This window comes from Trichosurus vulpecula, chromosome 4 (genome assembly GCF_011100635.1).
Source record: "Trichosurus vulpecula isolate mTriVul1 chromosome 4, mTriVul1.pri, whole genome shotgun sequence".
Lineage (NCBI taxonomy): Eukaryota > Metazoa > Chordata > Mammalia > Diprotodontia > Phalangeridae > Trichosurus > Trichosurus vulpecula.
In genome coordinates this window covers 263,447,008-263,474,901 of record NC_050576.1, presented here as the reverse complement: position 1 = coordinate 263,474,901, position 27,894 = coordinate 263,447,008, and the positions used below count along the sequence as shown (strand labels likewise).

Sequence of the window (27,894 nt, the reverse complement as noted above, 5' to 3'; positions counted from 1 at the left end):
TTTTACTTACTGAAATATGGTCTGCATATTTTATTGTTTCTATCATCTTCCTTGTTACAGTCCAGCCAGTGAATGTTCAAAGAACATAAAGTCCTACAAATAAATAAACTGTGAATATGAAGGAAGATACAAAAAGGCAACAATTAAGATCAAACACTCAACATGTAAGCTTTGATTGTGTGAAGCAATTATGTTTCCCAGTGGTTTTCTAGCAAAGTGTCATTTAGCCAAGATAGCTGTACAGCAGGAAATAGGAAAGTTGTAAGTATTGCTACACACTGTGAGTAATTAGGAAAACATATCTGAATGGTCCAGGCATCGAGGAGGTGTTTGCTCTTGTTTTCAGTCATTTCTGTTTACAAGTATCAAATAGGACTGCCTGGACTAGCCAGGAGAGCTGTGCGTTGGGTTACATTTTGAGGGATGTAATTTCTCACATGAGATGTGCCTTTTATGTGAGGAAAATTGAAATTCTTGCCATCAAGCCAAATGTGGAAGCCCGTGACATCACATATACCTCATTTTTCATGTGGAAAAAAAAGTTTAGGGGCTGATTCCAAGCTTATTTGAATTGAATACAAGAATGTGCTGTCACAAACATATTTGAAAACTACCTTGGAGAGTATATACAAGGGATTTGACACTTGAAAGGTCTATGCTTTCAATAGAAAGACTGCTGATCCAGTGACAGGACCTAAGTCTACATCTCCACTGCGCTTGACTATCATCTCAGCTGTGTGCCCTCATGCATGTAATTTAATCCTCTGAGACTCAGTTTCTTTATCTGTAAAATGAGATAGTTGGACAAGATTACCATTAGGGTCCCTTCCAGCTTTCAATCTATGATTCAATGATCATTATGGAAAATAGAGTATTGGAACTCCTTGCACCACCACAACAGAGCACAATCAATCTACAATAGAATCATAGATCTACTGTTGGAAAGGACCCTACAGGTCACTTGGTCCAATTTCCTTACTTGATAGATGAGGAAACTGAGGTCCAAAGAGGCACACTGCCCTGTTCCAAACCACTCCTGTCATTAATGGTAGAACCAGGATTTAAACCCATGTTGTCTGATACCTAACCCAGGAATTTCCTGAGGCACATCGAAATTTTGACTTGCCAGGGTCACAGAGCTAATGAGTGTCAGAAGCAGGATATGAACTCAGGTTTTCCTGACTTCATACTCAGAACTTTACCTACTATGTCATTCTCCCTTTTCTGTGTATGATTATAAATTAAGGTAACATAGTAAAGAAAGAAAAAGGGGATAGCAATATCCTTCCAGTGAATAAAGTATTCCCTAAATGCTTGTGTGGATTGACAAAGTAATTCAGCAAAGGTCAGGTGAAATGTATGAATAGGAATTTCCTTTCTACTTTTCTGCAAATATGTATGTATGTATATATGCATATAATACACATATGTATATATGTGCATATATACATATACACACACATATATATACACACATGTGTGTGTAACTTTTAATGAGGTTACTGGAGTTCGACATCAAGCTTTTAGGTATTTATTAAGCATGTATTATGTTCTAGGCACTCTGCTAAGAGCCAACAACAGAGAGGAAGGCAAAAACCAGTCCTTGTCCTTAGTGAGCTTACATTCTAATAGAAGAGACAACATGTTCATGAGGGGGGAACAGAGGAAGGGAACAAGCATTTATTAAATGCCTGCCTAGTATGTCCCAGGCACAGTTTCAAGTGCTTTGAAATGGCTTGTGGTATAACAGGTACACATAACTGAGTACATATGTAGACAGCAGATGAAGATTACCTGAAGGTATCATCTGCTAGTGACCATGAATTCAGTGAGTGCTTATTACACACTAAGTGGTAGGAAATTCAAAGGCCAAAATGAAGCAGCCCTTGTCATGAAGCTTGAGCTAAGGTCTAATATAAGGATGCTCAGGATGGTATTCATTAACAAGCTCGGTTCTATTTTGTGCAACTTTTAACTAAATTTGCATTAACACTAAAATTTAGGAATGATTGCATTTAGAGATAGCAGGGTCCTTTCATGAGTGACTTGCTAAGGTCACACAACCAGTGAGTAGCAGGGCTATAATTTGAATTCAGACCCTTAAGAGAGGCAAGGTCCAGGGGTCAGATCCCATAAGGAGTATTGTGTTCAGTTCCAAGTGTATATTCTTTGGAAGGGCATTAACTAGCTGAAGAGCATAAAAGGACCATGATCAGGATGGTGAATGGCTTCAATTCAAATCAGATGGGCACTGGCTGAAGAACTGGGGATGTTTAGCCTGGAGGAGGAAAGACTTAGGGGCGACATGAGAGCTATCTTCGAGCATGGCAAAGCTGTCATGTTAAAGGATTAGACTTAGGCAAGTCAGCATGGTATACTGAGAAGAGCGCTAGACTAAAACTTAGGAGGGACCTGGATTCAAATGCAGACTTCAATATTTACATGTACAAATCACTTAAATTCTTTGAGTCTCAGTTTCTCTTTCTGCACAGTGAAGAATAATGCTACCCAAAGTGCTATAATTCAAGGGGTGTTTTGTTGTTGTTAGTCTCAAATGAGACATTGCATATTAAGAACTTTGCAAATGTTATAGCACCATGTGAATATCAGCTAATGCTGGTAGCCCAGAAGAGCAGAACTAGGGACAACTACTGGGAGTTGCAGAGACAGATTTAGGCTTCATGGAAGGAAAAACTTCCTAATATTTTGAGCTATCTCTAAGATACAGAATGGGACATTGCCCTCACTAGGGATCTTCCAACCACAACTGAATGGCCCCTGGTCCAGTGTAGAGGAAATCTTGCTCTGCTATTGATTGAGCTTCCTGGTTTCTGAGACCTTTTTCATCTCCAAGACAGGTTGTATCCAAATCCAAACTTCTTTCCACTGCTCTGCTTTTGCCCACAGGAACTAGAATTACATAAAAATGTGGCAGAAAGAGTTAAGATATCTCAGAAGAATTCTTTGAGTTCTAATGACCATTGAGGAAATTCACTGAATAATCATTAGATTATTTTGAAAAAGCTGAGACAGGACCTGTGAGAGCAGTTTTTAAGATTCATTTCTTGATTCCTGTTTTATCAATTTCAAAAAACCAAATTTGTCTCAATGATATCAGGGTTGGGAAGGAAAGATGATTTATAGTTTGTTATACCAGGAGCTCACACATGCTTACAAGTGCCCAACAGACAGGCCCAAACTCACTCTATTCTTTGGAGGTAGGTTACTTTTTATGTTCCCCTACCCCCCATATCCAATCAATTCCTAAGGCTTGTCATTTTTTCCTTCATAACATCTCTAGTATATATGTCTTCTTCTCTCCTCTGATAGAACTACTGAAACTGTTGCAATAGCCTGCTGGTTCTTCTCCCTGACTCAAGTCTTTACCCAATCTAGTCCATCCTTCACTCAGCTGTCAAGTTGATCTTCCTAAGGTGCAGGTCTGACCATATCTCACCCAACCCTTATTCTATTCAGTTAACTCCAGGAGCTCAATATCACCGCTAAGATCAAATATAAAATCTTCTATTTGTTTTCTAAAACCTGCCAGAACCTGGTCCTTTCCTCATATTTCAGTCTTCTTGTACCTTACTCCTCTCCATGTACAGTGTGATGCAGGGAGACCCATCTCTTTGATATTCTGTGCATAAAACTCCTGACTCTAGATGCCTGAAATTAACTGTCTTCCTCCTAATCTCTGCCTTCTGGCTTCCCTGGCTTCCTACAAGTCTCAGCTACAGATCTGCCTTGTACAAAGAAGTCTTTCTTAGTCTTCCTTAGTCTTTCCCCTGAGATTGTCTCCAATTTATCCTTGGCATATCTTGTTTGTCCATAGTTGTTTACATATCATTTCCTACATTAGACTGTGAGATGTTTGAGGGATTAAACTGTTTTTTGCCTTTCTTTTTCACAATCATTGCTTAGCATAGTGCCTGGCACATAGGGGTTTAATAAATGCCTGATGACTTGATTTGAGTTGAGGGAAAGGCAGGGCAGAGAAGTTGTCTTATACATGATTTGTTTAGTGTGGAGCATATTGTGGGGAGCAAATTAAGTCAGCAACCTAATACTTTGTGCAAATATAACCAAACAGAAATTTGTTCTTTTGTTGTTATTGTTGTTGGGGGAGGAGCAACTCTAGACGAATGATTTTGTCTGTGTGGTAAATCCTCTAAGAGGAAACTCCCCTCTACCAATGCAGAAAGGCGACTGTTCTACTGAGCACAGTGGTGTGGGGACACAGAGAGGAGAGGGGACTTGCCCACAAACACATTAGTGTCAGAATAGAACTTGAACACAGGTTTTCCTAACTCTGAGGCCATTTCTTTGTCTAGAACACCACATTGCCAATAATCACTTATATTTATAGGAGATCCCAAATCTGGGATTTCTATGATTCAGATCAACTGTTCTATAGTTTTTTGTTTGTTTTGTTTTGTTTTTGTCTTAGAGTTGCCTGGCACTGAATTGTTAAATGATTTTCACGGGATTAGGTAACCATTAGAAAGTCTCTAGACAAGAAACAAATATGGCTTACTATGCTTCATGCAGTTTATGAAGGAGACCTGGCTATACTTACAAAGAGAAAACAGGCCCCAATCAGGGCTGCTTTGATTTTCACATCTAGATCTGCAGGAATGTGTATCCCAAAGTTGTCAGCATTTGTGAAGACATCATTTACAAATCCTGACCAATACTTTGAAATCTTCCCAATTGTTATCTTTTCATTAATGGTTTTCACCTGTGGAAATCAAGTTAATTTTTTTTTCAATGAGAATAAGGAAATCAAAAGCCATTTGGAACTTTTTTTGATTTTCTGTTAACAAATATGGATTGTTTAATCATCAGCTCTTACTACTTAGAGAGAGGAAATCAAGACAAAGGAAGCCATATCGTAGAGTGGAAAGGATACTGTGAAGCCAAGACAGCCTGCCATTGTCTTGATTTCCTCATCCATGATGTGAGAGGATTAGACTATATTATTTCTAAAGTCCTTTCTACCAAAAAAAAAAAACTATGAAAAGAGCCTTGTGCCTTTTTCTCCTGCTCCATTTATCTATTAGCACTGGAGAGTCTGCTGGGTGCCTTATAAAGATTTATAAGGTGATTATTCTATAAAGTTCATAAAAATATTTATCAGTAAGAAATTTAAATCATTTTTGTTTGTAAGACTGTTCATCTTAGCCCTCAGTAACAACTTCAGTTTATGGAGCTGAATTAAGTAGATAGCCTGGAAGGTGAGCAAAGCATAATGCCCTGAGGTTAGCAGCTCCTTGATCTTGCTCTCTTCAGATCTCCTGGTTGTTGACCCAGCATTTATTCACCTGAACCTGATTTAGCTCAAGTCCTTCTGGATGACCATTGGCAACCTCCCAAGTGTTGACCCCTCAGGTCATTGGCTGGTTTCTGGCTCTTCTAATCTCTGGCTCCTTTCACTTACAAAGTCACTACTTCTGTTCTTCTTATGCTGTCCATAGACTCCTCTCCTCCCCATCCCTTGAGGCCAAGGCCCTTAATGGCAAAGCCTGGTTGCAGAGAACAGATGCCACAGCTTCTTGGAAATATTTGGGTTTTAGAGTGCAGCTTTGATTGAAATTTTCAATTTTCATAATTTTGGCCATGGCTAAATGGTGGCATGTTGTTTGTTATCTCCTTATATCTGTTGGTTTAATATTCAAGATTTTCAGGTTTGCTATTCATCCCTCAGAAACTTGATCTTGAAATTTGAGAAGTACCTAGTCTAACCTGTCAGTTATATACTTTGCCTGATTCCTATTTTTAGTCATGTATTTTCCACATATATATATATATTATATACATATATATTTATGTGTGTGTATAATTTTATTAAACTACAGAGAAAGCAGTAAAGAATACAGTAGCTGTCTTTAAAATAAGTTTTTTTTTCTTTTTTTGGAGAAATTTAGAAATTATTTTTTAATTTCTTTTTTTGTAGGGGGGAAGGCAGGGCAATTGGGGTTAATGGACTTGCTCAAGGTCACAAAGCTAGTGTGTCAAGTGTCTGAGGTCGGATTTGAACTCAGGTCCTCCTGACTCCAGGGCCAGTGCTCTATTCACTGCGCCACCTAGCTGCCCCTAAAACAAGTTTTAAAGAAATAATTTAAAAAAAAATAAAAGAAGTAATTTTCTATATCTCATTATTGTTATTTCCAGTTCTAACATGTCCACTATTTCTAGTCCTTAATTGTTATGGATGACCACTATTCCCACCTTTATCCCTGAACTTTGGCTAAAATAATACTACTTATTTATTTATCCTAAATCCTGTCTTACAGATAGATGCACATTTTGGGGCAGATACATGGTTTCAGACCTTGAAGCCATCTCATCATGCAGAAACCTTAGTAGATGCACCCAGGTTCAAGGTAGGTTGCCATCAGTTGTGCTTTACACTAGACTAAGAATCAAGCTAAGGGTAGGTACTTCAGCTTAAGCAACATTCATTGGATTGTTCTCTTTCTCTGATTGTCACTGAAGTCTGGTTTCCATCATTCCTCTCTCCCACATGACAGAAAGGAAAGTGAATATGTCTAAGTGTGACATGGCCCTATATTCTTATAGAACAATGTTGGGATACTAAAGATCAGAATGAATGAGGCAATAAGAAGTTTTTTTTTTAATTTTTTTTTAGGGTATGTTGAGGTCAAGAGGAAGATCAAAGAGAGGTTATGATCTTTTCTTGTTTTGGAGAGAATGTTGATAACAGATGATAGAAAGCAGATTTTCAACTCCTATTTTGCATGTGTTTAAAAGTCAGGGAGAATGATTTTCAGCCAGGAAAACAGCACAAAATGGTGAAGGCGTAATTTAAATATAAGATAAGGGAGGAGATGATGTGAGTACACCTAGTTGTTCTCAATGAGTTCAAATCACTAGGTCAAAATGATCCAGTTAAAAAAAAACTCACTGCTCTGTTTGTGGTCCTTTTTTATGATTTTTGGGAAAATTGTGAAGATTAGGAGAGATGCTGCAAGATTAGAACAAACAAAACTTCTGATTTTCACATATCATCTTACTGTTCATAGGTCAGTGAGGTTGACTTTGTTTCTTGGCAACAACTTAGAATACATTATGAAAGGAATGGTGTATGAGCAGGAAGCAACGGAGCGGTCACGAAGAGGCAATAGGAGTTCATCAAAAGTAGATCAAATGCAAATAACCTCATTTCCTTTTTTTGACAGGGTTAGAAGCCTAGTATACCTAGATTTCAGCAAAGAATTTGACAGACTCTTCAGAGCCTTCCAACGTGTATGGTAGTACAGTTAGGAGGAATTGCTATTGGTTGAATGATCTGGCCCAACGATTCTTTTTACTAGATTGATATCAGCCTAGAAGGGGGCCTCTAGTAGAGTGCCATAGGGTCCTGCCTTCAGCCCTATGTTTTCAAACATAGTAGTACATCCATCAACAAGCATTTATTAAGCACCTAGTATGTGCTAGGCACTGTGCTAGCAGCAGGTGACACAAAGACAAAAGTGAAACATTCTCTACATTTAAAGAGCCTATTTTCTATAATATATCATCATCACCATCATCATTGTAATAATAGCCAGTATTTACACATCCCTTTGCATTTTATAAAGCCCTTCATTTCTACTCTCTCATTTGATCGTCACAGCAATCCTATGAGGTAGATGCTATTTTTCAGGTGAGTAAACAGAGACTCAGTGGCTAAATGACTTGCCCAGTGTGATATGTTATATGGGAAGTACATCTGAGACAGGATTCAAACTCAAGTCTTACTGATGCTAAGTCCAGAATTCTATCCACTGAACTCCCTATCACATGGGAGGCATATACATTTTCCAAGTGATATAAAGGAGAGAAAACAGCTAACATCTTGGATGAAATACTAAGAATCAAAAAAAGTCTCAATAGTCTAGAGCATTAAGCAAAAACTAATAAGATGAAACAAAGGAGATATTAAGTATGCTTACTTAAAAAAGACTATAGTAACTGGCATTTATGTGTCACTTTAAATTTACAAAGCACATTGCATACATTATTGCCTTTTATCCTTACCACAACCCTGCAAGGCAGGCTCCACATATTTGATTATCTCCATTTTACAGTTTTAGAAATTGTCTCAGAGAGGTTGACATGGTCACATGACTAAGAGCTGGATGGCTTATGGTTCAAATTCAAATCTCTCTTGGCTCTAAGCTTAAGACTTTCATACTGTATCACATTGTTCAAGTGTGATCCAGGGTCTAGCACAGTAGTAAGTTTATCAGTAGTCAATATAAAGTAATACTAGCAGGAAGTAAGCAAAAGGGAACGCAGAAGTCACATAGAAACCTATCAAAATGAGACCTCAAACCCCTGCCCCACCCCACTCCCAACCTCTTCCATATCTCCACTGGGGCCAAGCTGCTGAGCCCTCCAAACTCTAATCCTTAGTTATGTGAACAATTATTTGTGCCTTTATCTTCTTCCCCCACTGCCTGCTTTCCTTCCCTATGCCATTTCTGTCCCTATACTGCCTGCTTCTGAACCCCCCACTTTCCCCACTTTTATATACTTCCTCTGTGATTTGCCCCTACACCCTTTGTGCCTTATTAAATTGTGATTGCAACCCCATTTCCTGGTGACATCATGGTCTTTCCCAGTGAGTATCCGAAGAACTGGATATGTCTGCCCCATTTCATAATTTCACAAATTATCAATTCACCTGCATAATAATTTAAGTTGTGCAAAAAATGGAACAAACCTTCCTTAGAGATAGCAGGAGGTCATTTACTAGAGGTATTCAATCAAAGCCTGGACTACTTGTGAGTTTCAGGTATGTTGTATCGGTCTTTCACGTATGAGAAGGATTATTAGGTGGATCCTGAGTTCATTCCCTTCCAATTCAGAAATTCTGTGATTTCTGCTTCTCCTCCCCCCCAACCTAAGAAAACACTGACAACAACTCAGACTTCTAGAAATGAACACTGTAGGTTATTCAAATATGAATAGTGAGGCTGATTAAAAAATAAACTTGTGAATTATCTTGATTCTAGGACTGCCTATCAACTAAAAATTGGGAATTATATTTAAAAGACCAGAATTTTCACTCAAAGCAAGATTCCTATATAATTGTTTAGAAACATTTATTCCTAACATACATTAGATATATTTCAAAGTGTTAACCTCTAAAAGGCTAAAATATGATATACAAAGCTGGGATCTAAGATGAACACTTTTTTTCCCCAAAGGAACATACCTCAAAGTCAACGTCTCCAAAACAGCCACATGTTGCATAGGGACCCACAATTTTCAAAATATCTTCTTTGCTTTCATTTTGAATTGTGAATGTTGGCAGGAAAGGGTCCCACTTCTGTACAACATAACCAACTATGGTACCAGGAGGGGCTTGAATTTCTAACTGTAAGAAGACACAAGAGGAGAATCAAGTCAATTTTAAGATCAAAATATTTTTGGTTGCAACATAATGATAATTTAATGTGAAGCACGAGGATTGTTATGAAATCATGTTTATTTTTCTTTAAATCATTCTTTTTTTTCCCCCAAGCTGGGTCTCTCTATCTTGCCCAGGCTAGCAGTGCCACTTATGGTCTAATCCCACTGCTGATCAGTACAGTTCCTTTGACCTATCCCATTTTCAATTTTCAGTTGATTTGCCCCTTCTTATGTAACCTGGTAACCACTCTACTCCCAGGACCTCACCACTGGAGTCTCTAACTCAGTACAGACACCTGATAGATTTTAGCCCTACTGCAGCTCAGAACTCCAAAGCTCAAGCAATCCGCTAGGCTCAGCCTCCCTAGTATCAGCAATAACAGGCAAGTTACTCTGCCAGTTCTTTGCATCATTCTAAGTAACAGCCTCAAAGGAAATAGTTCTTTCTGAATATTTTAAGGACACCATCAGCTTCAGGGTAATCAATCAATCAACAAGAATTTATTAAAACACTACTATGTTCCAGACACTCTGCTAGGGATACAAAGACAAAAAAGCAATAGTTCCTGTCCTCACAGAGCTTACATTGTATCAGGGGACACAATATTTACAAATATAGTACCAAATTTTTTAAAAGGAAAAACAATGTATTGAGTTGAGAGGGTGGAAGATAGCTTCTAGGTTTCATGTAGAAAGTAGTGATGAATGACCAAGATTAAACTTTATTATTCTTAATTCCTCTATTGATTTATTTCTGAATATTAAACAGGTTAACCAGGCATGGAGATCTTAATATGAATTTATTTGCAAAAGAGATACAGAAATACCTTTTACCTCCTCTGCTTTAATGCCATGATCCCTAGACCAGTGTATTCCAAATAGAAAAAAACAATATTGGAAAGTCAAATGAGACAATATATGTAAAGTGTTTGGATAATTTTAAGGCACTATATAAATACTAGCAGCTATTAAGTACCTTGGAAATATTTAGACAATGATACAAATGCCTTATAGAAATGCTTCCCAAAATGCAATACAATAAACTATATGCAGAGTTCACTTTATCTGATTTTTTTGACATTTTCCCAGATTTTCCTTTTGATCATAAAAAACAATGACAGTCTGACACCAACACTCTCAAGGTCACGAGCATGAACTTTGACATACGTGAATTAAGGTTTTGAGTTTCACTACCATCTTTCCAGTGTTACTCAGAACTGGTAAGCTGTGGTCATAAATGAATGAGAAAGTAATGGGTTACACGCAGGGCTGTCCAAAATGCAGCCGGCAGTGCGATTTATGCAGGTCGGCCTACAAACATAGAAACTTACATAAATGCTTTAGTAAACAAATCCTAGCCACCACAGAGCTCTCACTAAAATAGCAAATCAAAATATATTGTCTATTGTTTCAATAAAATCTAAGGCTGGACAGCCCTGGGTTACAGCAAGCAAACAAGTGTCATTTACTAATTAGATTCTAAGCTCTTTGAGGTCCCAGGGATTATCCTTTGTCTCTTTTTGTATTCCCAATAGTTAGTACAGTGGCTGGCACATAGTAGGTGCTTAATAAATGTTTATTGATTGAATTATTATCCCAAGATGTAATGTGGCAAAATGAAGTTAATTCAGATCACCTAGAACCACTATGTACTGCACATTTACTTTTACATTGGGGAAAAAAATAAATCAAGACATTTAACAGCAATATAAGTTCAAGATTTCATTGAGATTATATTTAAATACCAATAGTTGCTGGATATTATTATTATCTATAATAATATGGCAAAGAGAGTGTTCTATAGTCTGCCAATTCAACAAATATTTATTAAATGCTTTTTAAATTTAAGGCACAGTGTGGTAGGTACTAGGAATACATTCCATAATCCATATCCACACTTTTCTACAAGCTGGTTCGCCTATCTGGAATTCTCTCTCTACTGACTTATCTCTTGAAATACTTTAGTCCCTTCAGGGCTCAATTCAAAATCTACCTGCTACACGAGATATTTTCTTTTATCTCCAATGCTACTACTCTCCCCATCCTCAAAGTTACTGTGTATATATATTTGTATTGTTTGTATTTTACATATTTTGTATTTATTTATCAGTTTACATATCATTTCCCATCAGCAGAATGTAAGCTCCTTGAGGGATGAACAATTTTCTTTTAATCTAGCAAATATTTGGTGAAGAGTAACTGCTATATAAATTATCATTTAATTTAACTGAAACAGATAAAAAGAAAAAAGCCCTTACCCACAAGGATTGCGCATTCAACTAAAGGTGGCAAAAAAACCCACTTTACCTACATGATTTCATTTGAGTTTTCAACTAATATTCTAGCTTTTTTTTCACTTCAATAATTACGTAATGGGTAGAATGTAATGGGCCAAAATAACCTCAACTAGCCTGCTAATTTGGGGAAAAACACGGATTGGAAACCAGTTGTTTCACAATTAAAATACAAAAAAAAATCTTTAAAATGTTATTTTTTTTTAAATAAGTTTACCATGCCAATAACTATTTCCATCTTTCTACCAAGCATCTGAGTGTATTAATATACACTAAACAAAAAGTAAATTAGTGATATCCATACAACCTAAGAAGAGGACATATGAAATTTCTACATACAAATCAGTGCTGCTCACTCTAATTAGAATGTTGATGTGGAGCAAAAAAAAAAAAAAAAGAACATACAAGACCAAAGCCACAAATTTTATTCTGGTAAGAGAAATAGAAGAGGTCCTGGTCATCACTATGAATATAAAGGAAATGATTTGACCCAAAGTATGAGGAATCCAGGACAAGTCAGTATGATACGGTGTATTGGGTATTGTTGCTCAGTCATTTTCAATCATGTCTGACCTTTCATGATCCCGTTTGGGGTTTCCTTAGCAAAATACTAGAGTGGTTTGTTGTTTCCTTCTCCAGCTCATTTTACACATGAGAAAACTGAGGTAAACAAGGTTAGGTGACTTGCCCAGGGCCTCACAGCTAGTAAGTAGCTGAGACCAGATTTGAACTTAGGAAGATGAGTCTTCCTGACTACAGGCCTGGTGCTCTATTCACTGTACCACCTAACTTCCCCTGTGTATGGGATACTGGTCTCAAAACCCAGAAGAACTACATTCAAGTCCCATCCTCTGACACATATCGACTTGTGGTGTTCTGGGCAAATCACTTGGCATCTCAAGACTCTAAGCCACTGATGTCAAGCTCAAATAGAAATGGGGCCACTAATATAGTCTGCACTTTGACTTAGAAAACAACATATGTTTATATGTTTCTTTTTATTATTAATATATCAACATGTAAAAATCAGATCAGATTTATATTTTAATTTGAGTAGGCCCAACAAGAATGTGGGTGGCATGGGGCCCACTTACCTAGAAACTTCTGTTCTAGGCAATATTCTATGACAATAAATTGCAAGAAGGTATTGATCTTCTTTGCTAGAGGGAATTAATTTTCTGACCTGGAATTTCCTCACCAATTAAATTGTTGGGCCTTTCCCTATCTTTATAAGGAATCCATGGAAAAGTAAAATTATTTACAATGGGATTTTATTATACATAGAAAATTGGTTAGGCTAATCAGCATGACTCAGGGTTAGTGTGTGTGGGTGGCCTCTGCTGAGTGAAAGTCTTAAAAAAATTACTCTTGCTTGAAGACTTAAAAAAATTCTGCTTACTTTCATTCAGCCTTTCTAATTTTATTGTATAAACACACATACACACAAATACACATACACACATCCTCAGGGTTCCTACATAATTTTAACAAAAAATTGGTTTTAAATGAAAATGTACTAATCTTAGCACAAGCATCTCAGCACTCTTTAATTTTGTAAACTGAATCTACCATATAGTAGGTATAGTAACTGAGTATTGTTGGATTAGAATGAATTAATGTTCCCTCTACCCATTGTGTTTCTTCTTCTTTATCATATTACTCTATATAAAAGAGTGAGAGGAAACATGGCATAATGAATATGTTGGCCTTAGAGTCAGGTTGACCTGGGTTCAAACCTGGCCTCTGACCCACACTGCCCATGAGACCTTGTGAAAGCCACTTAAATTCTCAGTGCTACAAGAAACGATTTAAGCCTCAAAGTTGCAGAGAAATCTATTGAGAACATTTCTTCTCTATTGATGTTCCATACGCTGATGAAATTACAGATCTGCACAAAACAAAGTAAGAGATGTTCCTACCTTATTTATTCCCCCAAAACAATGTTTATTATTATTATCATTATTATTCATTCATATTTATATATCACTATAAGATTCCTAATACCTTTGAGTCATTTTCTAGTTTTTGCTATTATATGCATCTTATGATAATTTTTTAAAATTCTACTGCTTCTAGCAACAGATATACACAGAAATGTCTCCCCCACTTCAGTAGAATTATCTGTACAACTACTGATTCCATTTAAAAGAACAATAATGTAAAGTGAATGGGAAATACTTAGACATTGTCTGTATTCCCTCTTTTGTCTCTATTCCAATCATAACTTTCATCTAACCCTCAGATGTCTCTCACAAAGACTATAGAAATACATTTCTCTTTAGATTCTCAGCTTTCAGTCTCTCTCCTTCTGATTAATCACACATGTATTTTTAAAGGTGTATTTATTATACTCCAACTTGATTGATATCTAATCTTCCAAATTATTTAGTGACTCCCCATTGTTTTCTCCAAAAGTTTCCTACCCCATAATTTCAGATTTCCTTCATTTCTGATTCTACCTTTTTGTATACAACCTCTTTGCATATTTCTCATCATTCTTCTATGTATATTTCTGAAATTACTTTTTTCTACTTGACTGAACAAAGTGAGGCTTCAATTCAGCTGTTTAGCACATTGTGCCTTGGTTCATTCACTCTATTAAAATTTTGGAAGGAGATGGGTGATTTTGAACAAAAGTAGTTTATTATTAATGAATATTAAGATAGTATGTTTAGTTTCTGGGTCAGCAGAAAGCATCATGGTATAGGGGAAAGCAACTGGTTTTAGAATCAGAACACTTAGATTTGATTCTTCCCTTTTATACTTATTACCATGACCTCTGCCAAGTAACTTAACCTCAATGGGCCTCAGTTTCCTATTATTTAAAGTGAGTGTGGTGGGTGAGATGGCCTTTGTGATCTCTTTTAGTTCTAGGCCTATAATCCTAATTGGTCTATCTTAAAACAAGAAGGAAGGAAACAACATTTTTTTTTAAGATGGTTGCCATATTCTGTGATCTCATTGAAGGAATTTTCAATGTTACTTTTATTGTGTTCATGTGTTTTGCAGTTTGTAGAAGATGAATTCACAGGATCAGGAAAACTCAGTATTTGAAGCAATATTAGAGGCCATTAGCCCAATCTGTATTTAAAACAGAAATCCCTTATATAACAACCTTGACAAATGTTAATCTCCAATTTGAGTGAGGGATAGAACCATTAAATCCAGATGTATCCTATTTCATTTTTGAGTAACTCTTATTTCTAGGGACATTTTGTTTGTTTGTTTTTTCATTGAACCAAATTCAATCTTTCTGCGCCTTTCCTCCATTGATCCTAGATCTATCCTTTAGAGATGAAGGGAACGAGCCAGTTCTCACCAGCCTTTCACCTTCCTTCCAACAAGCTACTGAACTGTAGATAGCTACTGTAGCAGTTAACTGATCAGAAGCTCTGCTGATGAACCATTATACTAGTTATGTAATATTCTTGGTGCACAGAAAAGTTGGAATATTCTATAGACACCTAGAACCTGTTTGACATATGCATGGATGAGCTAAAAATCATCTAATGAGCACTCACTTTTTGCAAGCATTATTCTAAGTTCTAGTGATATAAACTGAAAAAGCAAGGCAGTTTCATCCTCAAGGAGGTCATATACTAATTGAAGGAGACAACATTAAAAACCAGTTCAGCTTCAAGGTGGATAGAAAGTCCAAGGAGTTCTAAGAGTGTAGTGGTAGTAATGCAGAGAGGGGAGGTGGTGTTTAAGCTATGAGAGTAGGTCAGATGATAACCTCAGGGTGTGCAGGGCATCCAGGCAGAGTAAATGGTAAGGCCTGAAATACCTTAGGATGTAACAGCAGGCCAGGTCTTAATGCCTAGTTGTCCTCCATCTCACCATAATGAATGGAGTAGGTGACCAGAGAAGGTTTGAAGAGCTATGTCTTCCTACCATCTGACTATTCCTGATGGATTCTGGAGCTATGATATTCATTCTCTCTTTGTCTCTCTCTCACTCTCTCTCTCTCTCTCTCTCTCTCTCTCTCTCTCTCTCTCTCTCTCCTTCTCTCCTTCCCTCTCTCCCTCTCTCCCTCTCCTCCTCGCCCCCTCCCCCCTTCCCTCCCTCCCTCTGTCCCTCCTTATACCCATATATCTATCACCTATATCTACAATTATACTTCTACATATTATGCACCATATAAGTGGGGTAAAGCTTTTTAGACTGTGATGCTCATCTTTTCATAACTGTAATTGACATCATTGACAATCTCTTACTGAAATCTCATCTTTAGATATAAAAGGACATAGTTATTACAGTGATATAGTAGAATACATACATATATGTATATAAGCACATGTGTATATGTATATAGATACATGTGTATGAGTATATATATACACAAACATGTATGTATATATATGTGTGTGTGTGTGTGTACATACACACACACACACACACGCACACACACACACATACACACACCATTTAGATGAAGTGCAAAATAAAGTTCCACTTGAGTATGGCAATCAGAGTTTTGTCAGAGGGTGCCAAATTCAGATATAGTTCTGAGATGCCTTCACCACTATATACACAACACTTTAACATTTAGCAAGAATGATCAGTTAAAATAGGAAGCTACCCTACAGTAGGCTGGGACGACTTCCTCCCTCATACTATCTTGCTCCCCTTCCCCTCAACTGAGCACATTTGTTGCTACTTACCCCAGTGCAATTTATGGTACTTGCCCTAGGCTCAGTGTGTGTGTGTGTGTGTTTCCCAATTTACCATAGTTTTGGTTGGAAATGAAAATTCTTAATCACTTATCAGTTTCTCAAACCAGTCTGTTCTTAAAGCATGGCGTACTAATTACAGCCATTAAAAATTAGTTGTCCAGGGTTTAAACTGAATGCTATTTGAATAGGAATATTTTATTTTATTTATTTAAAGAGGAAGGAAAAAACCACTTAAGTGATATTGAAGAAGACTAACCTCTTGTAGGTAGCAAGGGCACCAGCAGCTGGTACATCTCAATGGTCTGTGCACTGTAATCACTTCTCTACCAGTGTTATCAGTGATCCTCAAGGTACAGGATCTTAATGGTGAACAGAAATTACGGTTAAAGCAGATGCTTTCCTCCACCGCAAAGTACACTCTTTGTCCCAAGCGGTTTTTAATCTCATATTTGTTGGAAGTTTCAGTGCCAAGTATCACTAGGAGAGGGGAAAAATAATCAAAATGTTAGTATATCCAGTATTAATTCTCTATGTATATGGGAAGTCCATTTATTATGAAAAAAATGAAAAACAAACTTCTAACTACACCATTAAATTTGTCTTACCCATTTCATATCATCTGAGATTTATGACTCCAATTATGTTTGTTTTATATCAGTTTCATCCCTTGACCTATGAGGATACTTTGTAGGTAATGATATGGAATTAGATTGTTCATTTTCCTTCCAGATCTATGCTAAATTGGAGACTCCTATATAACTCCCATATCATTTCAACTTAACAAATAAATAAACAGGAATCTATGTATTTGTCTATTTCAAATTCAAAGTTAAATAGCAAAAGGTTCAAATGTTATTTTTCTATTTTGAAGATTAAGATAATGATTTTATTTTAAATGCCCCTTGTGACAGTTTCTGTTTGGATGATCCGTACATTTTAGTATTCATGTTAGTTGTATTTCAGACATATATTAGGAAAAATTCAGAGGGGTGGGAATGGAAATCATTTATTTACCAAAGCCCAATCAATAGCAAGTCCTTTTGTATCATCTTTAAATTGTTAAATCATTTGTAGATTGGAAATGCGTTCATTTACTAGCAAGCTTCACATTACTTAAACTGAAATAAATGAGTGAATATGACTTATCTTTTAGAATGACCTTGTATTGATAGGGTGTTAATGACAATAAACAATTACCACCAAAAGGTGTGATGATTTTTAAAGTGATACTTCTAAATTTATCACCTGATTGTTTTTAGTGGGGGGAATATGTATATATACCAATTAACTGTCAAAATCACAGTGTTATATACCAAAAGTTAGAAAAAACATGGTGTGGTAGGTAGGAAATATGAATCAGATAGATACAGGTTCAAAACATGCCTAAGTCATTTACAAGGTACTACGTGACATTGGCCAAGTCACTGAGCCTCTATGTATCTCAGGCAGTGCTTAGGGTTTATCTATTAAGTTATAGATTCTTCAGGATCTCTGTTGATGGAGGAAATTCGCACATCAGGCGTATCCTATACTGAGGAAATCATAGTCTCCATGTATTGTACATTGATTTCTTTTTGTTACCTTAAGAGAAACTTAGTAACTACATTTCTCATCAAATTATTAACAAGTGTGGCTTTCTGAGCACAAGGAACTTAATTTCTAAAAGTTCAAGTTCATGTACCATACTTACTTTCAAGCAGCTCCACCTGCTGGTGTATAATGATCAGGTCTAACTGTTAAAGGATGACATAAAGGAGATACCAGGTTTACATTGTGCCTCATAGGAAAGTTGGAGATGTTATAGAAACCGTCAACACAAATCACAGTGTACATGAAGTTCATTGATTTTTTTGATTCCCTATTAAAGAATATTTGGGGAAAGTACTCATTTCTTGTGTGGAAAAAAAAGGTTACAATTATTGTTGTACTCAAGTAACAACATAAAGGGTCATGGAAGGATTAAATGAAAAAATTGCTAAGAATGATAACAACTTCAGTGAACTCTCAGATATGAGAACTAAGGAAAAGAGCTTCTGAATCATGGTAAAAAAATTAACCTTTGGATTCACAATGAATATACAGCTTCCATGTGATTGCTGATATCTCAGACATTCTGAAAATTCACAGTGCTTCTAACAAAGCCATGAAGCCACATTGGAAAAGTCTGATTGTTAGAGTTCTTTTTTCTGCCACCCTTAGCTATTCCCTGCTATTTGTTGTTGGGAATCATCTCTCACAGATATGAAATGGCTAACTTAAAGCAAAGCTAGTCAATTTTTGTAAACTTTCTGGTTCATACCTTCCTTTGGATAGGGAAGCAGTTGATCTAGGTTAAAGGTGGTCCCTTCACTCAAGTTGGTCTACAATATGATTCTATTCACAGCAACCAAGAACTCAAACAGAGAAAGAAACAGCCATAGTGGAAAAAGATCAGGCATGAGGTAACATCTGGGTTTGTAATATAACCTCCCCTATTTACCAGCTGTGTGATCATGGGCAAGACATTTAATACCTCTGAGCTTTTTCTTCAGCTATTATATGGGGATAGAAATACCTGTAATACTCAGCTCACGGGGATATTTCTAAGGATCCAAAGAAATAATCCATTTGAACATGTAGCAGCAATTGTTATTGTTTTAATTATGATAACTATCATTTATCTGGCACTTTAGGTTTGCAATGTATCCAAATATATTATCGCATTGGATCTCATGTGTAAAATGAGAAGTCCCATACAAATGTAAGCTAATATTGCTGTTGTTAGACTTAGTAATTATTTGCAGGTAAAAGGAATTGCCAATAAACTAACATGCAGTGAATTTGTAGATAAGCTGTCCACCAATAATAGAAAGCTGACTACAGCAAATATACTGTGTGATGCAAATCACTTCTTTAACAGAATAAAATATGAAATTCAAATGTATTGGAAGGTGTTTTGGACATTTGTATCTGAAGATGCCCTGTAACAAGATCATGTTTACTTTGTATATGATGATTCTTTATTTTTTTCATCTTTTTCTTTCCTAATGACTGAAACCTCCAATGTATTCTCCTTTTTTCTAAAAAAAATTCAACATTTCACATATTAGCACAATTGGATAAAAGAAAATAATTTGCCAAAGAAAAGCTTGAGCTGGCACTTTTTATAAGAAAAAAAGTTAACATTAGGTTTTAAGCAATTCAACAGGCATTTTGTTGTTTCAGAGGAAAAAAGTCTGCTGTCCTTGGAGAAACAGGTTCCAAAACTCATTAAACATAGAAACCCAGAGCAGGCATTGACAAAAGTTGGCATTTGTTTGGTACCGTAAATCCAGGATTGTAAACATTCAAAAATTAAATCTATTCATTCCCTAGCTATTCCCAACCATCTCAGGTAGGAAGGTGAATAATCATCTTACTTCTATTTCTACTTCTTAAAAAATCTATGATTTAATTGGTATTAGAAACTCCCTGAAACAATAGTTGGAGAGATTTTCCACAGATAATTAAGAGGTTGAAATCTTCCTCCTCCCCAGAATAAATAAAATAAAGGCAAGGTGTTCTAATTCAAATTTATCCATTGTCCATAGCAAACTAATATACTTTTTCTATTCCAAATTCTGCTATGGTGTTTATGGGGCAATAAGAGACAACTATTTTTTTCCAGAATCAATAATTATGACATTTTATTAGTTAAATTTGGAGACAAGTCTGTTCACCAAGTGCTTGGGGACATGTACCTTTTCTTTGAAGGCACTGCAATAAATAGTTGACTAGATCCCTTTTTTTTTTTCCTAAAATCAACTGGGAATTATTTTTAAGGTTTAGATGGGGCTTGGATTGGTGTCTAAATATACATTTTATTTGAATGTTCTAAATTCTAAATACCACAGATTTCAAGCAGTTCTTAGTTAGAAGGTAACTTCAAACATTGGACTCAATTTTATCCATGGTTTAAGGGAGCCAGAAACATGATTTACACTTGAACTATAGTAGGAAATAAGGAGACTGCCATGGTGGGCAAACCTCAGTGTAATATGCATATGTAGGGGAAGAGAGGTAGGATGACCAAGAAGATATAGAATCAGTTTTGAAATCAGGGAGACCTAGATTCAAGTACTGTCTTTGACACAACTGGCTGTATGATTAGCCTCATGACATAGGTAGGGGGATAGATGAGTTCAAATACATCCTCAAATGCTTACTAGCCCTGTGTGACCCTGAGCAAGCCATTTAGTGTCTGGTTGCCTTAGTTTATTCACCTGCAAAGTGGGGATAATAGTAGCTCTTCCTCCATAGTTTTTGTGAGGATAAAATGAAGGCAACACTTTTTAAAGTGCTTTGTAAACCTTAAAGCATTATGCAAATGCTGTTATTATTATGATGATCATACACAAATCACCACAGCTCTCAGTTCCCCAGAGAACTCTACAATTATACAAAAGCTGTATAACAATTGTCTATCTGAAATAATGGAGGGAATTTCCTGTGAGTTGCTTTTGTCTATGAATTCACAGGTCTAAAATGCACACATTCACACACATTTAACAGATCTGTGACTTTATGAAGGTAGTGGGGTCCTGATAAGGAATTTCTTTGACAAATACACATCAGCATTCATGACATTAAAAGGTTACACGATTAATCAGGGCCACCTAACCAGTACCAGTCAGAAATAAGACTTAAATCCAGATCTTTCTGTCTCTGAGAACACCTTTTCCAATATGCCATTCTGTGTGTGAGTATACGTATGTATGTGTCTATGTATGTGTATAGGCTTACTATATCTACATACTTACTACCTGTGTGACCCTGGGCAAGTCACTTAATCCTGTTTGCCCCAGTTTCTCATCTGTAAAATGAGCTAGAGAAGGAAATGACAAACCACTCCACTATCTTTACCAAGAAACACCCAAATGCAGTCATAAAGAGTCAGACATGACAGAAACAACTGAAGAGCAACAAAATCGTGTGTGTATGTGTGTATATATATAATATGTATGTATACATACCCATAGTGTATATAATAAATGTGCATATATCAGGTATACACATTCATATATGTGTATACGTACGTATACATGCGTGTATGTACATATACTATTTCCATAAACATATATAACCCATATATACCAAATCTGTATATATGTATATGCATGCCTAAATACATATACAGTATGTATATAGCACACATATAATATTCAATGTGTGTTATATAGGTGCATATGGAAAACATATACATATATACATATGGTAGACACACACATATTTAATAATACATATAACATATAGCCCAATATACTGTATATCTCTATATCTACATCTATACACACATATACACACAAACGCAGGGTTTTCCAAAAATCATAGTGCAATTTTTAAGGTATCAAAGATTAAAACTGCACTAAGACTTTTAGGTCATCCTGTATCCATATGTTACAGACATGTGGATTTATTGGTGTAGAGAATTCACAATGAGGAAACTGGACATTCCTTCAATCATTGCAGATTAGCAACTGTTCTACAACTTGTGTGTGTATATATATGCATATATATGTATGTGTATATGTGTGTATATATATATATATGTATATATACATACATGTAAAATCTTAAGAGAGTTACTTAGCTAACTAGGAAGCTAAGTGACTTTCACAGGGCCCCACAGCAGTGTGTAGCAAGAATGGACCGAAGTATATATTTTCCGATATAGGGATACTTATATATACTCACTTGACAAAAGCAATAAAGCCAATCTTACATAAAGTGAATTAAATACACTCCTCCATGTGAATAAGATGCTCATTTATTTAAGGAAAAACTTCCATTTTTTCAGAGAGATCTGGATAAGGAAAGCATCAAAGACTTGCATCTAGACAACTTACTTTGCTTTGACTGAGCTGTGTGTGATTGCATCTCTCAGGTCAGGCTTTCTCTCTCTGTTGTATACAGTTTTAAAAGCCTCTTTGCATTGCCAAGCATAGGGTATCTGATCATTCTTGGGTGGAGGAAGATATGGGATGACCATATGTGATTGTGCAATTCCAGTCCTCTGGCACTGGCATACCACTTCTATTTTTGGCAAAGCCCTGTCTGACAACATCGTCTAACAGCTTGCAGCAGTTAATCAACTCTAGTCAGCTATTACAGCTGATCCACTTTGCAGATGGAAGCTGGTAGGCTGGTTTCCCCAGCTCTTTTACATATCTCCATGTGCTATTCAGTCTCTGAAGTGCATTTGTCTGCCAGTGGGTTCCTGGATAAGGCATCTGCAATTATAAACATTTTCCCAGGAACATATGCTGCTTCCTGCTTAAACCCTATCAGGCATAACAGAAATCTCTTGTACCTTGAGGGAATTGAAACAGAGATTTGATTTTGATAAAGGAGATAGACTTTATGGTTTGAAAGAATGCCAAAGAGTCTGGAAACTGTAGCAGATGTGCTGATAACTCAATATTAGTGTTAACATGAGTTCTTTGTAGACTCAGATGTAAGAATGTCCCAAAAAATGAGCTAAGAGGTTGATTGCTGTTTGGGACCTAGGTTCAAATCCCACCTCAGACCCTCATTAGCTGATCCTTGCTAAGTCACTTGACTTCTTATAGCCTCAGTTTCTATATCTGAAAAATGGGTATTACAATAGAGAAATAAGCCACCTCACTTGTGAGCAAAGTACTTTGAGCATTATATACATGTGGAAACTTACTAAGATGAGTGCCAGTGAATATTCAATAACTAAATAATATGAGACTTGGGTCACTGGATGCTCTCTAATGGCCAGTAGTGACTCCTCATCATCTGTAAAATAACGTTGTTGCACTTTATGGCCTTCCATCTCTAGATCTATGCAACTGCACCTGCCACCACCACCATCATCAACATTATTGAGACTAAGATTACTATGACTACTATGAGCCTGCAGGATTAGTAGGTCCAGAAATATATGCTCACTATAATAGGAAAAGAGGCACTTTGGGAGAAACAACATTTATAATGTGCTTTAGAGAACATGGGGATGAAAATAAAATAATTCCTGCCCTCAGGAAACTTGAGGGATACAACATAGGATCTTAAGAGCGCAGATTTAGAGCTTGAAGGAGACTCAGAGGTCAAGTTCAATCTGCTCATTTTATACGTGAAAAAACTGAGACTGTTGGAGATTAATAATAACAATGGCAGCCTAACTTCTTAATTTTTGTAAATATGATGTCATTTGATCCACACAGACACCTAGAGAAGTAGGTGATATTCTTATCCCCATATTACAGGTGAGGAAACTGAGACTGAGAGGTTAAGTAATTTGCCTAGGGTAAGACAGCTAGAAAGCATGTGAGGCAAGACTTGGGTTCAAGAGGTCTAACAATGCCCCATCAATTACATCATGCTGTCTCTCAATGTATGAGCATAAATAAATACAATATAGTGTAATGAAGAGGGAGAAGGCATATACAATTAGGGGTGGGCACAGGTGAGGGAAGACTCCAGGGTGGAAGTGATGCTGGAGTGAATCACAAAGGAAGGTAAAGATTCAGTGGGTAGTGTTATTCCAAGTATTGGGAAAGGCTTCCATACCTGAGTTTGGGAAATAGCCTTCATCCCACTAAGAATGCCTTTTCTATCTCTTTTCCCTTGCTTGATTTTTTCTATCCTTTGAGATTCAGCTCAAATCTCACCTCCTTGATGAAGTCTTACCTGGTTAATCTAAGCCAGAGATGCCAAATGCTGTACGGTAACACTACAATGCATTGGCCTGAACTAAATTAAAATGTAATTGGGAAATATTTGACAAAAATCAATAAAAATACAATAGAACATAGATAACATTAATATGTGGCTTTCTAAGTCAATATGCAGCCTGAAGCAATCCTTATGTATGGTTGGATTGCCTCCATTTCAATTTGTGTTTGATGCCATTGCACTATACCACAGAATCTCTCTTTCCTTGGATCTCCATTAGCATGTGACGTCTATTCCATTTATCTGGTACTTTTATCTTTTTATGTCATCTCTCTTGTCTTCCAACTAGATCATAAAATTATTTGAAATCAGAGCCTGTGTTCCAAAAATGTTCATATTGCCCCAAAGCACTTTGAGCTAATAGCTACAGAATTTATTCTTGTTTGCATGAAATAGTTAATAACTGTAATAACTAGTCAGCATTAAAGTCTAAGAGGCTTGACATTAGAGCTACAACAGTGTCTCAATTGACCTACCATACCATTACTGCTCTAAAAGGGAAAATAAAAAATCATGTTCTTATTGTAGATAAGCATGTAGATTCACTCATTGTTGGTGGAATTGCAAAATTGTAGGGATTGGGGCAGTTTTTGTGTTTGGTTTCTTGTTTATTTTGGTAGAGAAATATGGTAATCTATAATGAAAGTTATAAAAATCATCTTTACACTTTCAGACTATAATTCCATTATTGGAAACATGTTCTAAAAGTGTTATTATTACCATTAATTTGAAGCTAACCATGTAAAGGTTTTTAAATAGCATTTTTTTGGTAATTAAAATCAAAACTGCAAACAACCTAAATGTATGAGAATAAGGAAGTGGCTAGACAAATTGTTGTGAAGTCTTATAATGGTATACTATAATAAAACTAAGACCAACTATTGTGGGGAATACATTTTAAAAAGGAAAGACCATTATGCGAAACAAAATGACAACACGAAAAAGAGACCCAGAACAACAGAGTATGTGGTAAGAGTAAACAGAAGATAAAGCACTAAATAAACATGACCTGATAATATCAAAAAAAGGAGTGGACAAAGGAAACTTATAATAATAAAAATTAAGAAATTTACATGACAGTTTTGTGGTATATTTGAAAGCAATACCAAGTTGTGCCCAGTAGATTTTGTTTCATGTGTGATCACCTTTTTTATTGTACTATGTTATGGAAATGCTTGTTTTATTCCACCAATTAAAAATAAAATTTAATAATAAAAAAGAAGAAAGCATCACAACAAAAAGAAAAAGGCTATGCCATTTTACACATGAATATTAATTCATTTACATTTAAATAGATGTAAAATGTTTAATTATTTCTTTTATATTTAAGACTGAGTCACTTATAGAGCTCGTATTAGTAACAATAGGTCCTGAAATTCTTTTCACCTTTATAGCCTTTCTTAAGTCCTAATAACATTAATTCTCATAAAAATCTATCTTTAGTCATTTAAATAGTTCCCCCTTTATATGTTAGCTGGTGAAAATATCAATGATTTTGTAAATTACATTCCTGGGACTGATATAAAATATGTCTTTTGTAACTATTGGCCCAATGAAACCTGCATTTACTTTCTTTTATATGTTGATGAAAAACAGATTTCTTTTTGGTTCTGAGAAGAACAGATCATTTAATTAACCCTCAAAATGAAATGAAATGAAATATATTTAATAAATTGAAAGACCACTACACAAATATCTTTTAACCTGCTAAACAAAGTGAACCAGCAGTAAATGTGAAATAGAAAGAGAAACAGTAAACTAGAAATAGAAGTAAATGTGAAATAGAAAATAGTTTTGATCTGAAATATATTTTCAGAACTAATATTTCATAGTGAAATCAATGGTACAACTAAGGATTTAGGAAAAAAAGAGTACTATATTGTACAAATTTTTATCCCCTATTTTTTCTTCAACAGGGAAGATTTAAAGAAAACACAAAAATCTTTATACTCATTTTATAATGTTATACTGATTTTTAATGGAATTTTAAAAAAATTAATGGAAAACCAAATTAGCTACCAAACCTTTTTTCAATGTCTTAAGTATAAATTCATTTTTTGTTGTTGCAGGGGTTGAGGGTTGCAGATTGTAGAAACAAAAAGATAAAAACACCTGGCTCAAGTATTCTAGACCAGGAGGGAGATTGACAGGTGGTGGGAGAGGCGGTAGTAATACTTGCTTCCTTGAATTCGAAGGCACAGTGGAACGACTGTGATCAGGGTCAGGATAGCCTGGGACAAAACCAGGAAGGCCTTGGCTTTTCCGATACAGACCACCTGCAAGAGAATTGGAGCCATATATAATTTTTAAAAGTTGGGACATTGTTTTTATTTTTAGGTGAAGAGTTCACTTGTTCTTTGTTCTGGTTTTCATTGAAGTCTTGATGTGCTTGTCTTATCAGTCTATAAAAGAAGTGCCTTTCTGCTTTCCCCCTCAGCTGCCTGTCCACCATTCTCACAGCTTATTAGGACTTCTAGCAGGGGTCAACTGAATACCATAAAGAAGAGAGGCCTGAATTGGTTAACTGTATTCTCATTTTTAGGAATTGGGTAAAAGATAAATCATGTGATCAAATTACTTTAAGAAAGTCCTCTTGAAAGTCAGGACTGGCTGAGGAGCATTGCATGAAGATTCATAGACAAAGGTGGGGATTAAATGGTAGAATTCTCTGGATTAACAGAGTTCCTAATGTATTCTACTTATAGACCAGAAGTCTCTCAGTTTTCTATCCATGCCCTAGGCCTCTTCCAATTTCAGAAAACATTATTTTTCATTCCTTCAAGCCTATTACCTTCTATAGCCTTGTCAAATTTTCATTTTTCTATCACCCTACAAACACATCCTCTTGGAATTTACACTTAAAATTTGTATAGTGCAATACAAATGACAAAGTGTTTTCATGTGTAATACCTTGTCTAAGTCATCAATGATCTTGTGAGGTCAACAGGACTGCCTTGTACTTCGCTCTGGACACCTCCCTGCCTTCTGCATTCCCATCCTGAAGAACTCTCCCATCTGAGGTCCTACTCTCCTGATCAGTGACTCTCTCCCAGGATTACCACTTTCAAAAGAACCCCAGGTATGCTTCACCTTCTTCTGTCCTCCTCCTCTTCCAACTGGTCCTCTTTCTTTTCATCCTCCTCCTCCGCCACTATTGTCTGCTTCCTCCCCCACACGCTCCTACTTTCCAATTCCTCCTCGTGTGTTGTCTTTCTCCATTAGATATAAGGTCCTTGAGTATAGGAAGTCTTGCTTTTTTGTATGTATCCATAATGCTTAATACAGTGTTTGTCCCATAGTAAACATGTAATAAATAAATGTTTATCTACCTGTCAATTATATTGTTAACGATGGTATAAAATTGCAGTTGTCTTCAAATATTTGAAGGACTGCCATGTGAAAAAAAATAAACTCATTCTACATGTCTCACCATAGCAAGTTTCCATAGCAATGGTAAATGAAATTAGAACTATTGGCCACCTATGAAGAACCCAAACTAATACTGGTATACCTGTGTACATGGTGGAAAATGCATTAATTACTGATGGCAGCAACATAGAGGGGCAGGCAGGTGGCCCAATGGATAGAGCACTGGGCTTGGAGTCCCGAAGATCTGAGCTGAAACCAGACATCCCAAGCAGTAGTAATCTTGCCATGCTCTTTCCATCCTACACATTTTTGTACCAATTTCATCAAGAGAAAACTTGGTCATAGAATCTACAATGCAACAAATACTTGAGATTGGAAGTCTCAAAAAAGAAATGCTCAGCTGCCCAATACCA

The 27,894-nt window shown here is 36.2% G+C and overlaps 1 protein-coding gene across 1 annotated transcript; it reads right to left on the bottom strand.

Moving 5' to 3' along the window:
- Positions 1–54: 54 nt before the first annotated feature.
- PLSCR5 (phospholipid scramblase family member 5) lies at positions 55–27,768 on the bottom strand. Its single transcript, XM_036755698.1, has 7 exons — positions 27,624–27,768; positions 26,225–26,388; positions 18,084–18,126; positions 16,650–16,870; positions 9,227–9,388; positions 4,580–4,741; positions 55–93 (listed from the first exon to the last, which is right to left on the bottom strand). The coding sequence occupies exons 1-7, from the start codon at positions 27,766–27,768 to the stop codon at positions 55–57; spliced, it is 936 nt and encodes a 311-aa protein (XP_036611593.1).
- Between the last annotated feature and the right edge of the window lie 126 nt (positions 27,769–27,894).